General features: G+C 46.8%; 1 protein-coding gene across 2 annotated transcripts in view; it reads left to right on the top strand.

Moving 5' to 3' along the window:
- The first annotated feature begins 6,379 nt into the window (after positions 1-6,379).
- The window catches only part of SLC16A2 (solute carrier family 16 member 2), a 118,635-nt gene continuing 109,434 nt past the window's right edge, over positions 6,380-15,580 (top strand). The window contains exon 1 of one of the 2 annotated variants that reach the window (XM_028101536.2): positions 6,380-6,806. In XM_028101536.2, the coding sequence (XP_027957337.1) occupies positions 6,395-6,806 (412 nt within the window). In that variant the 5' untranslated portion in view covers positions 6,380-6,394. The remainder of the gene's footprint in view (positions 6,807-15,580) is intronic. The other variant, XM_088028730.1, reaches the window with a different exon arrangement.

Genomic DNA, 15,580 nt, shown 5'->3' with positions numbered 1-15,580 from the left:
ACCTCAGACACTTCTGTTCCAGCCCGTTCCACTTCTCAGGATAGGACATTTTCAACCAGGGTTTAGCACAATATTTAGCATATAGTAGGCTCTCAGTAAATACCTCTTGAATGAATAAAAAATGAATAAATTAATAAAAGGCTTAAAAACCCCATTCCAGGGCGCCTGGGTGGCTCAGATAGTTAATCGTCTGCCTTCGGCTCAGGTCATAATCCCAGGGTCCTAGGATCGAGCCCCACATCGGGCTCCCTGCTCCACAGGAGGCCTGCTTCTCCCTCTCCCACTCCCCCTGCTTGCGTCCCCTCTCTCGCTGTGTCTCTCTCTGTCAAATAAATAAATAAAATCTTTTAAAAAATTAAAAAAAATTAAAACCCCGTTCCATTTTTCCCTTGGATATAATCAAGAAACCAGTCCATTTCATCCTTTCTCTCACTTCAAGTTTTGCTGTTCTCTTTTGACCCTCAGAGGGTTAAGTATTTCTTATCTCATTCTTTTTTATAATGCTTTGCTGCTTCTGTCATCTTTTCCCTTCTAAGCTTGCTCTAATAATAGACCAATTATGGAGGAGAATTGCTTCCTTGGCATTCAGGAAGCAGGATCCATGCATATGGCCAATTGATTTGTTTTTAATGCACATATTATTATGAATAGCCTGTTGGCTTAAGCTGAAATCAGACTACATCCAATATCTTTTCCTTTCCATGCCTCCACTTTGGCCATAAGAATGTGTCAATATTCAAATTTGTTTCCCAGTAATATGGGTTCCCATCAGTACTGTTTCCTGATTATGAACAATAAAACCTAAGTCTTCTCTGCTTTTGGACTACTTTTGCCACTACTAGAACACTCTGTGTCATTTTCACAATCAACCTCACTTGGCTCTTGGATTCAAGGGTGGTGCTGTATCATCAGGACTGTTAAGTTACCCTCATAGAGATGAATAAAGAAAGTGAGTAAAGGAGAAAAAAATATGTACTCACCTTCTCGAGAAAGGTCTCAGTACATCATCCATTCTCAAGTAGTTAGGATGAGTTAGGCACAGAGCAGGGGGATAATGAGAATGAACTACTGAATTCTACTCTAGCCAGAAAAGTTCTATTTGAGCATAGAAGAGGCTCAAAGCAAGGAAGTACCTTTGGCCTAAAATAGAGAATGTCAAGGATCGCAAGGCTTTCAAAGGTTGTATGGTCCAGTGAATCCCAAGCACTAATCTGCAGATCCATGACAGTCTGACATTTTCATCAGTTTGTTGACACATGAGAAAAATTGTTGCCCACTGACTTTTCTTGAGAAAGACTTCTTAGTAAAAGACTATGGCCTTTCTAAATTTTCATTATTTCAATGTTAAAATATCATTTCATTAATGATATGCTAGTAATGACACATGTCCTCACACGGCAACATTAACAATTGATATCCTTATGTTGGTCCCAAAAGTTCTGGGAGAAATTTTACAGAAATTATTCTAGTCTTTGAGATCAAAATTTTGGGTTATTATTGTTTTGGGTAGTGGATTTGAAATCTGACAGTGCATCTATATTACTGGGAGACTTGTTAAAACTATGAATTCCTGGCTCCCACCCTCAGGTATTCTGGTTCAGCAAGTGTGGATTGGGACCCAGGAGGCAGTACTGTTATAAAAAGTCTTTAGGTGATTCGGATGTGCGACCAAGTCAGCGAACCACTGCTTTGCTTCGCCCACTAGTATGAGTAATCAAGGGCATAAACAATTGGAATGATTCCACTGTGGGATTATTTCTGTCAGGGCCAGAAAGAAAGCACATTCATTCAGCTGCAGTATAAACCAGAGACCTCCACTAGAGTTTCCTAAAGTCCACAGTCAGACAAGTAAAATAATTTAAAGGGCTTACAGGGGCCACACCTTACTTACTTGTCATGAGCATGAGCCAAGCTGAACAGATCTATACATAGTAGGTGCTTTCTAAAGAGTTTTTTTTTTTTTTTTTGCTATTGATGATGTTTGTTGACTAAGTCTGACTTAGAAATTTGTAGAAAAATTCATTCATCTTGAGACACCAGCCCTACCTCTACCACCTCATTCTCAACTTTGTCTCATCCTTTACATCCTTCCTTTCCCTTTTCCTCAATCTCAAAATGTCTTCATCCAGTCTAGTGGAGTCAAGTTCAATAAATGGTAATTATAATTATTAATAGTTCCCACTAGAATGTAAACTCCACCAGGACAAGGACCATTGTATGTTTCCAGCGCCTGACATAGTGACTGGCACACAATAGTTGCTCAAAATAACTATTTGTGAAATGAATGGCTGAATGGCATAAGAAAGGCAAGAGACATGCCTCCTCAATTCAGCACTAACCCTCCTGTTTGCTTTGTGGAACTGACTCTGGAGATTCAGGAAAGGCATAAAATTTCAACTGGAGAACAGTGGGAAGAATCAGTGGAGAGGGCTGAGAAATCAGCAGGTGCCCATAAGTCATGAAATGGTAGGTAATCCAGCGTGTTTGGAGCCTGGCATGAATGGAAGAAAAGAGGGGAACAAAATGACGGAGAATGGTGCTAGACAGGTTGAATATAAGATCCTCAGAAACAGGCACCAGGTTTTTTTGTGTGTGTGTCTTTGATATTTAGTATAGAGCCTGGCAGACAGAGGCTCTTAGTAAATATTTGCTGAGTGAATAAGGCTGGTCCCAAACCATAAAGGACCTTTTATGCCTGGCTGAGGAATTTAAACTTAAGATTCAAATGGAGAATCATTGGAAGTTTTTAGAGCAGAGAAATATGATTAATGCTCTTTTTAAAAAAGATTTTATTTATTTATTTGACAGAGAGAGACACAGCGAGAGAGGGAACACAAGCAGGGGGAAGGGGAGAGGGAGAAGCAGGCTTCCTGCTGAGCAGGGAGCCTGATGCGGGGCTCCATCCCAGGACCCTGGGATCATGACCTGAGCCGAAGGCAGACACTTAACGACTGAGCCACCCAGGCGCCCGGAGAAATATCATGATTAAAGTTGCATTTTAGAGCTGTAATTGATAGGATTATTTAGAAAAAGAACGGAAGTCACAGGCATGTCAGACCTGATTTGGCTCCTAATTCCCAATCTTTGTTAACACTATTACCACTTTTTCCTTCACTCAAGCAACAAATGTCAGCATCATCTTTGTTTCTTCTTTTTCCCTCAGTACCCAAATCTGTCAACTCTTTTATAACAGTGGTTCACAGAGTCATCCTTTTTTCTTTATCCTCACAGTCACTGCCCTATTTCATATTATCAACATTTTTTTAACCTGCTTGGTTTCCTTACCTCTTATCTGTCCAAGCCACAGTATCTCTCTACGCGGTCACCACAGTTTTCTTTCTAAAATGTAGATTTGATGTTAGTCTCCTACTCAAAAATCTTCAGTGGCTCCCTTGTATATCCAAAATAAAGCCTATACTTCTCAGCATGCCATTTAATAACTGTGAAGTAGGTATTAGCTCCATTCTGCAATAAAGAAACTGAAGCTCAAAAAGGGAAAACGATGTGCTTAGAACCACACAGGTATGCAATGGTAGAATCAAGATTAGAACCCAGATCTTCTCATACCAGTACTCTAGCCATTAAAAAGGATTGAAATGGTAGATATTGCATGTGTTCCTAGAATAGTGGGATGGTGGTTACAGGATCCTGTCTTCTGGGAGGGACATATACTTTGAAGCTCACACAAATAAGCAAAAATTCCTGTGCTACCTCTTACTGGCTTTGTAGACTTAAGCAACTGACTTAACCTCTTAGAGTCCCTGTTTCCTCAGTTATAATATAGGCACAAATCCATCCCGACCTTATAGGGTTGTTATGATTATATAAGAGCGTGTATGTAGAGGGCTAACATAGTGCTAGGTTCATAGGAGATTCTCAGTGAGTGTTATTATCCACCCTCACCCCCCACTCCGGTGATCTAAAAACCCATTTAAACAACGAGGAAACAGAATTTAGACAGTAGGGTATAAGATGAGCTGCATGACTCCAGGTCTAGTCTTAGTTGTGGGATTGGAAACATCCTTTTTTCAGGGTTTTATTCAGGTTCCCTGCAAATGGAAACCAAGGCTAGTGTCCCCTGGGGCAATAGTTGGTCATGTGTATGGTGAGACCCCTGACTAAAAGGCAAATCTTAAGCCCTAGTGCCCATTATGTGCATGATTTGTCACTCATGGCTAAAGCATTGTGGATTTTTATTAAAATGTAAATGTTTCCTGGAAGAGGTAACATAAATATTAACTCTTTGGCCTGATTAACTTTCACTTACCTCTTTTCCATGAGTAGAGGCCTTCTATGCCTCTGTGCTTTGTCTCTTTTAGGCAGGGACACCCCACCCTACCCCCAGACTGTTAAAATCCTTCTCAACATTCAAGGCCCATCTAGGCCACAACCTCTCCCAGAAGCCTACTGTGATTTCTCAGCCAAATCCTGTCTTCCTTCCTTTGTCCCTCTCCCAAAGTGCCAAGCCCTAGCCTGCTGTGGTGAAGCTTAGGAAATGTGTGAGGCTTTGATGTATGGAGACCTGCCTTGAATTCCAGCTTGTACTTGACTTGTCCCATGACCTTAGGCTAAAAAATGCCTTGACTTCGTTGAGCCTCAGGTTTTGTGCTTGGAAAAAGTAGGTGAGACCCTTGACTAAAAAGGTGGCAGTAAAGGCGCTCTTATTCGCTCAATCAATGCCTGCTCTGCTGACTGGTATAGCCTCCGTGATTTGTGAATTTAGACGGATTCCTTTCAAGACAGGCAAGCTCCTCGAAAACCCTCTATTCAGCCCGCTCTTACGTGCTTAGTAACTCTGTGTTCGTGGGCATCTGGCAGAGCCCTGAGCTGCATTTTCACCGGCCATACAGTCTTCACCCGGGAAGAAGGTTAATGAGATGCCGGGTAGAAACAGCCTGGCGCTCTCCCGCCTGCTGGTGGAGAGAGGAGTAGCTTAGTAACCACACCGCGACCTCATGATTAGTGCATTAGACGCGTGGGCCCTCAGGGGAGGCAGAACTTCCCGGGATCGTGGGGCGGGTCCCCAGGGCTGAGGCTGGTCGCAGCAGCGCACTCCGGCAGGGAGCCGGGCCGCCCACAGGGCAGATCACCCATCCCACCTCTTGGGACCCGTGCGCTGTCTGGGGAGCAAAATCTCCCTTATCCTCGCGGGCCTGGGGCCTTAGTCTGGGACATTCAGCGAGACTCTCACGTCTCTAAGCCTGAGGTGGGCGGAAGGGGGCGGTGGAAAGACACCATCCGCAAGAGGCTCGGCGGAGTCCGGAGGGCGGGAAGATCGGCCCTTGCCCAACTGGCTGCTTGACCTGGCGTCGACTCCTAGTTCCCCACTGCAGGACAGAGAGCCGGGAGGAGCCTAAGCTGAGCTTGGGCTCCGGTCCCGCCTGGGCCCGGCCCCCTCCGGTGTCACTGCACCTCCCTCCCTTCCTGGCCCAGCCCCCGGACCAGACCCGGCCCTCTACCGCTCCTCTGGGCTCCAGGTTGGCGCAAACAAAACCCTGATTGACTGCCCGGAGGGGCGGGCCTCGCTGCCGGGCTTTCTCCTCCCCTTCGCGCCCCGCCAGGGATTTGCCGGGAAGGGCGGGGGCGAAGGGGGAGAGATTGGGGGTGGGGGTGGGGGTTGCGCAGGACCGTGGGAGGCTGAGCCCCCGGCTCTAGAAGATTGTGCCCACCTTCTGTCCGAAGTCTGGGTTTTCCCCTCCAGGTCGCTCTCCGCAAGCCCAAGTGGGGGACAAAGAGATTCCTGAGGGCAGGGTGGGGTCTCTCACAGTCCAACTTTTGTCCTGGGGTCCTCGGGACCACCTCAGTTCCAGGCTGCTTGTGAGGAAGAAGAGAGTGGGAGAAAAGGACAGTGGGGTCTTCCCTGGAAATTCTGGGGTGATCAATGCCTGTTTGGAACCCGTGGGGAGAAGAAGGGAGGGGGAGCAGGATAGTTTATGGAAAAACCATTTAAACTCTCCCTCTACTGGGTATCTGGATAAGGAGGACAGCATTCAGTAGTTTGGAAAGGAAGTTGAGGTAGGGAGCAGTGGCTAGGGTAGGTAGGCGAGTATGGGGAGCAGGAAGGGCTAGGGAGAAGAGCAAGGCTGTAGCGGCTGCCTGTTGAGGGAGGAAGAGGTGGGGGGGAAAAGAGGAGGGGGAGGAGAGAGATGACATGGGGAGAGCAGAAGGGGGGTTGGACGTGGGAGGAGGAGGAGAGGACTCTAGGGACCGTCTGTCGCGGGACAGGCGGGCCAGCTGGGGCGCGGAGCCGGGAGGAGGAGGCAGCGGCGGCAGCAGTGCTCGGAGCGGCGGCGGCAGCGGCGGCAGCGGCAGCAGCGGCAGCAGAAGCAGCAGAAACAAGTACCAGCCACACAGCGGCTCCTCCCGCCGGAGCAGCCACAGTCCCCCTGCCGAGATGGCGCTGCAAAGCCTGGCGAGCAAGGAAGCCAAGGGGCCCTGGCGGGAAGCAGACCAGGAACAGCAGGAGTGGGTGGGTAGCCCCGAGCCAGAGCCCGAGCCGGAGCCGGTGCCAGTGCCCCCACCCGAGCCGCAGCCGGAGCCCCAGCCCCTACCGGACCCTGCACCCTTGCCGGAGTTGGAATTTGAGCCCGAGCCAGTGCATGAATCCAAGTCCACGCCCACCGTGGAGACCCGCGGCACCGCGCGCGGCTTTCAGCCCCCCGAAGGTGGCTTCGGCTGGATGGTGGTCTTCGCTGCCACCTGGTGCAACGGCTCCATCTTTGGCATCCAGAACTCTTTTGGGATCCTCTACTCCATGCTGCTGCAGGAGGAAAGAGAGAAAAATCGCCAAGTGGAGTTCCAAGCAGGTGAGTGGCCCCGCGCGCCCCTCCTGGCATACTGGGCAAGGGTGTCCTCGGCTCCCACTGCCGCCGACTCCTGACCTCTCGGTCGGAGGCGCCCCTTCAGCTTTCTGCTTCGACTCCTCCCCCTTGTCCCTTGCCCACGGCGCTGCTAAGGCGCGGGTTGCGGGGCTCAGGGCACCCTTACCTATGGAGACTAGGCGCAAGACGTCCCTTGGGTGGGACCTGGGATATTCATTGATCACAGGCAAGGAATGAACTTTTTAGCCCTGGTACAAATCCGGACGCACCTTTTGGGTTTTTTTTTTTTTTTTTTTAAGTATGCTGACCATGTGTAGTGGGGGGAAATATTTGCAGATTTTTTTTGGAGGCGGTGCGAAGTCATGAAGAGAGGAGAGAGTTGGGAGGCTGGGAGGGCTTTGAGAGAAATACCGTACTGCGGATCTCCGCAGCAGCCCCTGTTCCTGTACAGGGAGCGGAGGTGTTTTCTGTCAAAAACACTTTAAGAATCCTGGTGACTGAGCGAAGAGTCAAACACAAGGCCGGCGTGTGTGTCTGTTGGAGAGAGAGAGGGGAAGGGAGGGAGTGCGAGTGGGGTGGGCGCGCGTCTCTTTGCTTGCGGTGGTTATGACCCAGCCAGGCCAGGCCGGCCTCTACCACTCTGAGGGAGCGAGCAGATCTCTGTGCCCTCTGAGCTGAACCCCAAAGCAAGCAGGGAGGCGGTCTCCGAGGTCTCCTGCCAGAGGAGTGTAAGGCAGCTGGCAGGCTGGGCCCTGAGACTCAATCCACGCCTCCCCCAACCTGAGCCTTCCCTCCCCGGCGCCGAGCCTCTCCACTATCTGTGGGATGCCTCGTCTGGAGCCTCTCCACTATCTGTGGGATGCCTCGTCTGGCCTCAGCCAGAATGCCGGCCTCCACCTCTCCCACTTTTGTGTGGGGCTGACTTGGTCTTCTTCCCTAAGACAGGCAGGGCTGCAGGGCATAGCCTTCGCTCTCTAGGCCTCTGGCCGCAAGACTGCAACCTTGCCTTCTCTTCGCATTGAATCTGCCCATAGGCTCTGAAGTCAGAGGAGCTATCCTGTTTTCTCAGAGAGCCAATGGCAATTCCCCTTGGCAGTTCTGATGAGGAGTCTAGGGAGGGAGCGAGGGACTTGGGATGCCTTCTCCCTGAAGGCTTGCTCCTGTGGCTCCTCAGGACAGCTCTGCTGTCACTGGCTGAAAGTTCGCAGCTCAGAATACGTGGCTTTTCATAGTGTTGCCCTGGGGCTAAAGGGTTCCCTCACCTCACCACCCCAACAAGTACTTCTGCTGCCTTCTGTGGGGGCCTCCGGATTATTTATTGAACATAGAAACCTTGAATTCTAGGGCATCCACCTGTGGATTCCCTGGGCCCTTGAACAGCCACTCCTACAGCTCCTCTGAACCAAGGAACCTCCTTTTTAAAGTTTGCCATTTCATGGGCTACCTTTGAAGAAGAGGATTTGGGGTACCTCTTGGTGCCTCTTATGACCCATTGGCACCACAATGTGTGGGTCCCACTTGAAAATTAGAGTGTGCCTCAATAGCTGTCCAGGGCGGAAATTGCCCAGGCCACACTGATGACCAAGGGTAGGGGGTCCCTGGACTGTGTAGAACAACTGGGAGTAACGTCACTGCCATACTCACCCTTGGGACTACATTTTCCTTGCTTTGATGCAGTTCAGGGGCCCTTGGGAAGGCAGCCAGGGTAGGGCCTCTGGCTGTTGCCTAGGTTACCTAGGAGGGCACCTGCTGAGCATTGCCCTGTGGTTGAAGGCAGGCTGTTGGCCTTCAGAGTCAGTGGCAAAGTCTGGGTGGAACTTCATGAGAGGTAGTGGGGGATGGGCTGAAGCTAGGTCCTGGCATTCATGTGGTGTGAGCAGGCCTAGAGCTGGGCCCTTCAGAGTATGTAATAAAACTTGGAAAAACCACTACTTTACCAGGAAGAGGTTTACTGCTGGGGAACAAACTTCAAAGTAGGTGATCATAGGGGACTCAGGGGGAGGGCTGGCTGGGACTTTCCGGTCAAGACCTCACAGTGCAGCTGGGAAAGGGGGGGGCGGCAGTAGGCTGTGCAGAGGTGTGGCTGGTGTGTACTCTGACACAGACTAGGTCCATTGAAGGGCTGGGTTTACTGGTTTAAATTATGGTGAGTATAGGTCAGGAAGGGACAGAAAGGAATTTGGTATGTCCCTAGGGTCTCAGAATACTTTGGCTTGGGTCCTTGTTGTGGTGCATCTTGAATTCATGAAAGTTATTTTTGATACTGAATGCTCTTGGGAACACCTCAGTTTTTATTTTGAAAAGGTCAAGAATACCCCACCACATTCCTGAGCTCCTAGAAAAATCTCATCCTTAGCACTACCTTTCTTGGTCCCCTCAGCTTTCCCAAGTAACCATTCAGATCCTGAGATTCCAAATGTGTCTCTGCCTCCAGATGCTTTCTACAGTTTACTCAAAATATCCCAGCAACTTGTGCCACAGCACTGGTGTCTCAAAAGGATAGAAGTAGAAGCTTGCTAAAATGTTTATCAGCCAGCATTTGCCTAATAACCATTCTGGGGAACATGGAACATATACCCCCATAATCACAGAGGTTGGTGCATTATACATTTCTATTAATGTGGTACATTGTCCATTTCTATTAATGTCTGACATGCCTTTCATCTCTAAAAATCTGTGAATTTAATGTTTGGAGGCATCCTACACCCCAGATTCTCTTTGGCTAGGCCTAATATCTTTACAGTTCTAAAGCTGCCACTGAATGACTTTATGAATCTAAGGTTCTGCAGATAATTGTAACTGTTATGAGGCAGCCCCAGAGAAAGGTAGTTTTGTTGTTTGGGGGCTAACTCCACATCAGAGGGGTCTCTGGGCATGGGGAAAAGCCATGGAGAGTAGAAAGGACATGGAATTCAGGCCATTCTAGAGCATGCAATGTATAGTTTTTGTGGATTCTGTGATGTGTAGAGTTCTGTGGTGGCACTAACAGTATATCTTGTGCCTTCTTTTCACCTGTTTTTGAAGGGAAGCCAACTTTCCCTTGGTCCTATGCCTGAGATGAATAGCGGGCAAAAGATTCCTGAGATGGAGGCAAGTGACCAAGGTCTGGTTTAGGGGGAAAAGGAAAAGATCAAGAGAGAAATGAGCCTATACTTTTTTCAGAGCTTGTGGGAAATTTGGGAGTCCCCCTGCCAGGACCAAGCAGCAGAAAGGACAGGGCGGCCAGGCAATCTGGTGGAAAGTATATCATGGCTTCCTGGTTGAGTTTTCCTTGTAGCTCTGCAAAAAGTATAGGCTCATTTCTCTCCTGATCTTTTCCTTTCCCCCCAAAACCAGACCTTGGTCAGTTGCCTCTATCTCAGGAACATTTTGCCTGCCATTCCTCCCAGGCATAAGACCCAGGGAAAGTTGACTTTTGGAGGAAAGAGGGTAAAGAGGAACAAGATAGCATTGGTTGTGGGCCCCAGGTCATTATTGGAACCCTAAGTGGGTTGGAACTAGGGAAGGCTTAGGGTTGGGGATCCAGGGGACAAGGTAGACCAAGCCAGAGTTGTTAACATTGGCTCTAAGCTTAGGTCTTTTAAAATGTGCTCCAGAGAAAACCCATTACTCTGCACTTTCCACCTTGACTAACAGTCCAACACTGAGCCATAAAATATGATGGGAGGCATCTTTTATTGGGTAGTTTATAAGCATGGCCCTTGTAGGCTCCCAGGTTGGAGGATAGGGATTCGGGCTCTCACCACCCAGGGAAGGGGACAATAGTCAGGAAAATCTGTTACTGGGTACAAGATAGTTCAGACTCATGGATCACTCAAATGGAGACAGAATTTTCTAGGCATGGGGAAAATGATACACTATGTATTTAGACAGAGAGTCCCAAGGATGGGTTGGGTCAAAGGCAGGTTAGGCTATATTTCTCTTCCCCATCTTAGGGCCTTTCATTGCTTGGTTCATGTCTCACTGGGCTGACCACTAAATTGCTGCGTTTAGGAAGCAGGTATTTTTTGAGCAAATCTGCCAGGGTCTTGCCTTTGGCTGAAAGCTTTTGTCTACTGTCCAGATAAACTTGATCAGGTTGGTTTAGAGCCTACAATGGAGCTTTGGGCCACAGGGCCATTGGTCAGGCATCTTTCAAGTAACTCTTCTGCCTTCTTTCCAACCAAACTGGATCCCAAACTAGGACCTTGACTCATACTGGAAGGGATGAGGAGGAGAGGTTGGGGTATTTGGAAGCCAACCAGGGGGATGCTTGTAGCTGGAGTAGCTGGTTGAGGTTGGATCCCTGGCTCACTGTCCAGTGACCTCAAATGCTCATTCTAAATATAAATCTGGACCCCAAAAGGCTGGTGATCTCAGTAATACCAGCAAGACAGTGACTAGGAGTTAGACAACTTGTGCCCCTGACTTGCTCTGTGACTTTGAGCAGGTACTTTACCTCTCTGTACTTCAGTTTATCTATCTGAAAAATGAGAGGGTTTGACTAGATGAACTTTATAGCTCTGCCATTCTATCCTTCTAGATTTATGTGATATTTTATTCTTTACTATTCACTTGGCATACATTTTGACTCATTCAGACAAAATGGAAATTTGTTAATCTGCCTGAATGAAGATGTAGACAGGTTGGGAAGAGATTGGGGGAACAATGAAAAAAAAAACACATAGATATTATTTTTCCATGTCATATGTATTTAGAGATTATAGGGCTGCTTATATATACCATTGTGGTTGGAAAGATCCATTCCTTTTTGCCCAGTGTGTAAGGGCAACTCTGGATATACAACTGCTTCTCCCAGAATGCCCTGCTCAGTATGGAACTGGGCCCCCAAGAAAATTCCCTCAACTTGGCTGGTTGCAGGCTAGCAGAGTGGGTCTGTATGCTACTGTTTCCCAGCATTTGAGCCTATTCCTAAAAAGCATTAAACTATAAGCATTTCCTTAAGCCTCAGTTTGGGCCCTTCTCCTGAAACTTAATTTCCCACAGCTCATTCTTACTTCTCAGAAATGCATAGTTACTATGACCTTGGTTTGCTGTTACTTCAGGAAAGAAGAGTAAACCAAGATTCCTAAATGTGACAGTGGTTTTCTTCAGGGAGCTTCAGACAGGGCAACTTTATAACTGGGTTAGAACTGCTTCCTGGGTCCCACTGTGGATGGGTGTGGGAGAACTGCTGTTTCAGTCTTAGAGGAGGTCCTATTGGGTATCCACAATCCCTGGTCAACTTCAGCTTCACTCAGGGCTTAGCTGAGAGTGTGGCTACTGGAGAAGCAGGCATAGAGCTCTCTCTCATTTTCTCCTAAATTTATACTTGCTTGTCATTGGAAACATTTCCTCCAGTGCCATGAAGAGTAAACAAGCACCTGGATTATCAACATTTGCAGAAATATGTAAAGGATGCCATCTTGACCTTTTGAATAGACCAGTTTCCCAAGAGGGTGTACTGCCTTTACCACCAGCATCTTTTTGTTTTGTTGCCTTTTGAAAATAAATAATCATTTACTCTTTTCAGATTGTGTAAAAGATAGAGTGAACTTTCTTGCCTTTAAAGGAACTGTCTCACTTGGGATTCAATGAGCAAACCTTAGAGAAAAGGTTTTATTCATAACACACACACACACACACACACACACACACACACACACACACACACACACACACCATACACCTCACCTGAAGCCATGGATTAGGAAAGAAGTTTTTTCCCATCTGTTTATGGAATCAGGTTTAACATAATAGAGGCTTCTATAGGGGCTATGGCAGACTAGCACAAAGGGCCCGGAATGAAAAACTTGTTAGGTGAGGGTGACGGAGAGGATATGGCCAGCCTGGTCTGTACATCTTGGCCTGGACCCCTTTGTAATTCCCCAACACTGGAGCGTGGAAACATTATAAGTTTCTTTCTGCTTCCATCCGTCCCCTTATCCTGCATCCCTCTCAGTAATGGGATGAGCATTGAAATGACAGAGCACTAAGCCTAAGGACATTTAATTACCTACCTTGCAGGTGGATGCTGTGGTTACGAATGTGAAATCACTTGGCACCTATTTGTGGGTGTTGAATGTGGCCTGTTTGGGTGGCTTGAGGAAGTATATGCCTCTTCACTCTGGTAGTCTTGCCTACCTTTATCTTTTACTTTGCTCCAGCTTCTGGGGTTGAAAGAAGAAGGGATGAAATTGACTCTCCTAACCATATTTTCCTGGCTCCTCCCATTTTCATAATGTATTTGTATCACCTTTGCTAGATATGTCATCTCCTTTCCTCACAGTATTGTTATCTCTCTTCTTTCTCTGTCTCTTGCTCAATTAAAGGAACAACTGGAGTTTAAGATATTGTACAGGCCCAACTCCAGCCTGTACCTTGACCCATTTCTACACATCCCACAGAGGAATCTCTTCCTTTTTCCCCTTTCTTCCCTCTCTTACTCTCCACTTTCTGGGGGAAAGGTGACTGTCTATATAGCATTCAAGAGTGTGGAAGTCATCACCTCTGGATTTTTGCCATAAGATAGCTGCTATGAACCTGTTTTTGTCATTTCCACACCCTCTCTTTTCGTAACCCTGGGACCCCAGCCAAGGAAATAGTATTGTAGCAGGTCTTACCCAATTGTATTCAACAAATGTCCTGGTCAGTTGCACCCCTTTCTCTTCAAGTCCTTACTTTCCTTGTTCTGTGCCAACTGGACCTCCAGAGATTTCAGATTGGTTTTCAGTAGCTTCAGTGGCTCTGGATAGAACAGAAGTCTTCATTCTATTTTGAGTCTCATCATCTCTCTTCTTGCCAAAAAAATACTACAGAATTGATTGTAGAGGAGTCAGAGAAGGGAGGAGGCAGACACCCAAGTCCTAACTAGAGTCAAAAGTGCTGTCAGTGAGGGTAGAAAGAGTGGAAGTAAAGTTCCCAGGTTAGTTGTTTCCCTGCTTCTGCATAGCTGAAGGGAAAAGCGGAAAGGAAATGTTGCTAGACAAGCAGTCCTTACACAGTCTTTTTGCTCAGCTTATCCTGTGGATCTCCCTACCCACCCTCTTATCCAGGCTGAAAGGGTATGTACATGCACCCATACATCCAGACCTGTGTGTACGTTTGTATGTATAGCTGGGCATGTGATGTCTGTCTGGGCCAGTTAGCACAGTTGCTTAGAACACAGCACCTATGAGGTGGAGATCACAGATTCAGTCACTTGTTCAGGTCACTGAGCTTCTCACAAAGAAAAGAGCTCTTCTGTTCACCACCCATGCCCTTCATGTGGGGTTGCCACTGATCCCAAGGGGACTGGGTAAAAGTATGGAGATGACTCACTATAAGCCCTCCCTGCTACTTATTATTATTATTATTAACATTTATTTAGCATTTTGCAATTAAATCTGTGCCAGCATTATATTAAATTCTTTTTAAAAATTTTATTTTATTATGTTATGTTAGTCGCCATACAACACATCATTAGTTTTTGATGTGGTGATCCACGATTCATTGTTTTCATATAACACCCAGTGCTCCCTACTGGGTATTTACCTCAAAGATACAAATGTAGGGATCTGAAGGGGTACGTGCACCCTGATGTTTATAGCAACAATGTCCACAATAGCCAAACTGTGGAAAGAGCAAAGATGTCCATCGACAGATGAATGGATAAAGAAGATGTGGTATATATATACAATGGAATATTATGCAGTCATCAAAAGGAATGAAATCTTGCCATTTGCAACGACGTGGATGGAACTGGAGGGTGTTATGCTGAGTGAACTAAGTCAGTCAGAGAAAGAGATGTATCATATGACCTCACTGATATGAGGAATTCTTAATCTAAGGAAAGAAACTAAGTGTTGCTGGAGTGGTGAGGGGTGAGAGGGATGGGGTGGCTGGGTGATAGACATTGTGGAGGGTATGTGCTATGGTGAGTGCTGTGAATTGTGCAAGATTGTTGAATCACAGATCTGTACCTCTGAAACAAATAATACATTATATGTTAAAAAAGAAGAAGAAGAAGAAGAAGAAGAAGAAGAAGAAGAAGAAGAAGAAGAAGAAGAAGAAGAAGATAGCAGGAGGGGAAGAATGAAGGGGGGGAAATCGGAGAGGGAGATGAACCATGAGAGACGATGGACTCTGAAAAACAAACTGAGGGTTCTAGAGGGGAGGGGGTAGGAGGATGGGTTAGGCTGGTGTTGGGTATTAAAGAGGGCATGTTCTGCATGGAGCACTGGGTGTTATACGCAAACAATGAATCATGGAACACTACATCAAAAACTAATGATGTAATGTATGGTGATTAACATAACATAATAATAAAAAAAATAAAAAAACACCCAGTGCTCCATGCAGTACATGCCCTCCTTAATACCCATCACTGGGCTAACCTATCCCCCCTCTCCCTCCCCTCTAAAACCCTCAGTTTGTTTCTCAGAGTCCATAGTCTCTCATGGTTCATCTCTCCCTCTGATTTCCCCCCCTTCATTTTTCCCTTCCTTCTCCTAATGTCCTCCAAAATTAAATTCTTTACATGTACCAACTCATTTTAATTCTCAGTAACACTATGAAATAGGTACCATTATTTTCTCCATTTTGTAGATAAAAAGAGGCACAGAAGTTAAGTAACTTGCTTAAGCTCATATAGGAAATAACGGCAGAGCCAGGATTTGAACACAGAGAATCTGAGTCCAGAATTCCTGCTTTTATATATCACCTAATACATAGTAAGGATGGGAAGAGGCAGCTACCAAGAAGACTGCTGCCAAGTTTTCCATTCCTGTAGCCTCAGGGCA

This window comes from Eumetopias jubatus, unplaced genomic scaffold, assembly GCF_037043125.1.
Source record: "Eumetopias jubatus isolate StellerSeaLion01/CBP00866 unplaced genomic scaffold, mEumJub1_p1.0 scaffold_11, whole genome shotgun sequence".
Classification (NCBI taxonomy): domain Eukaryota; kingdom Metazoa; phylum Chordata; class Mammalia; order Carnivora; family Otariidae; genus Eumetopias; species Eumetopias jubatus.
This window is presented reverse-complemented; position numbering and strand designations above follow the sequence as displayed.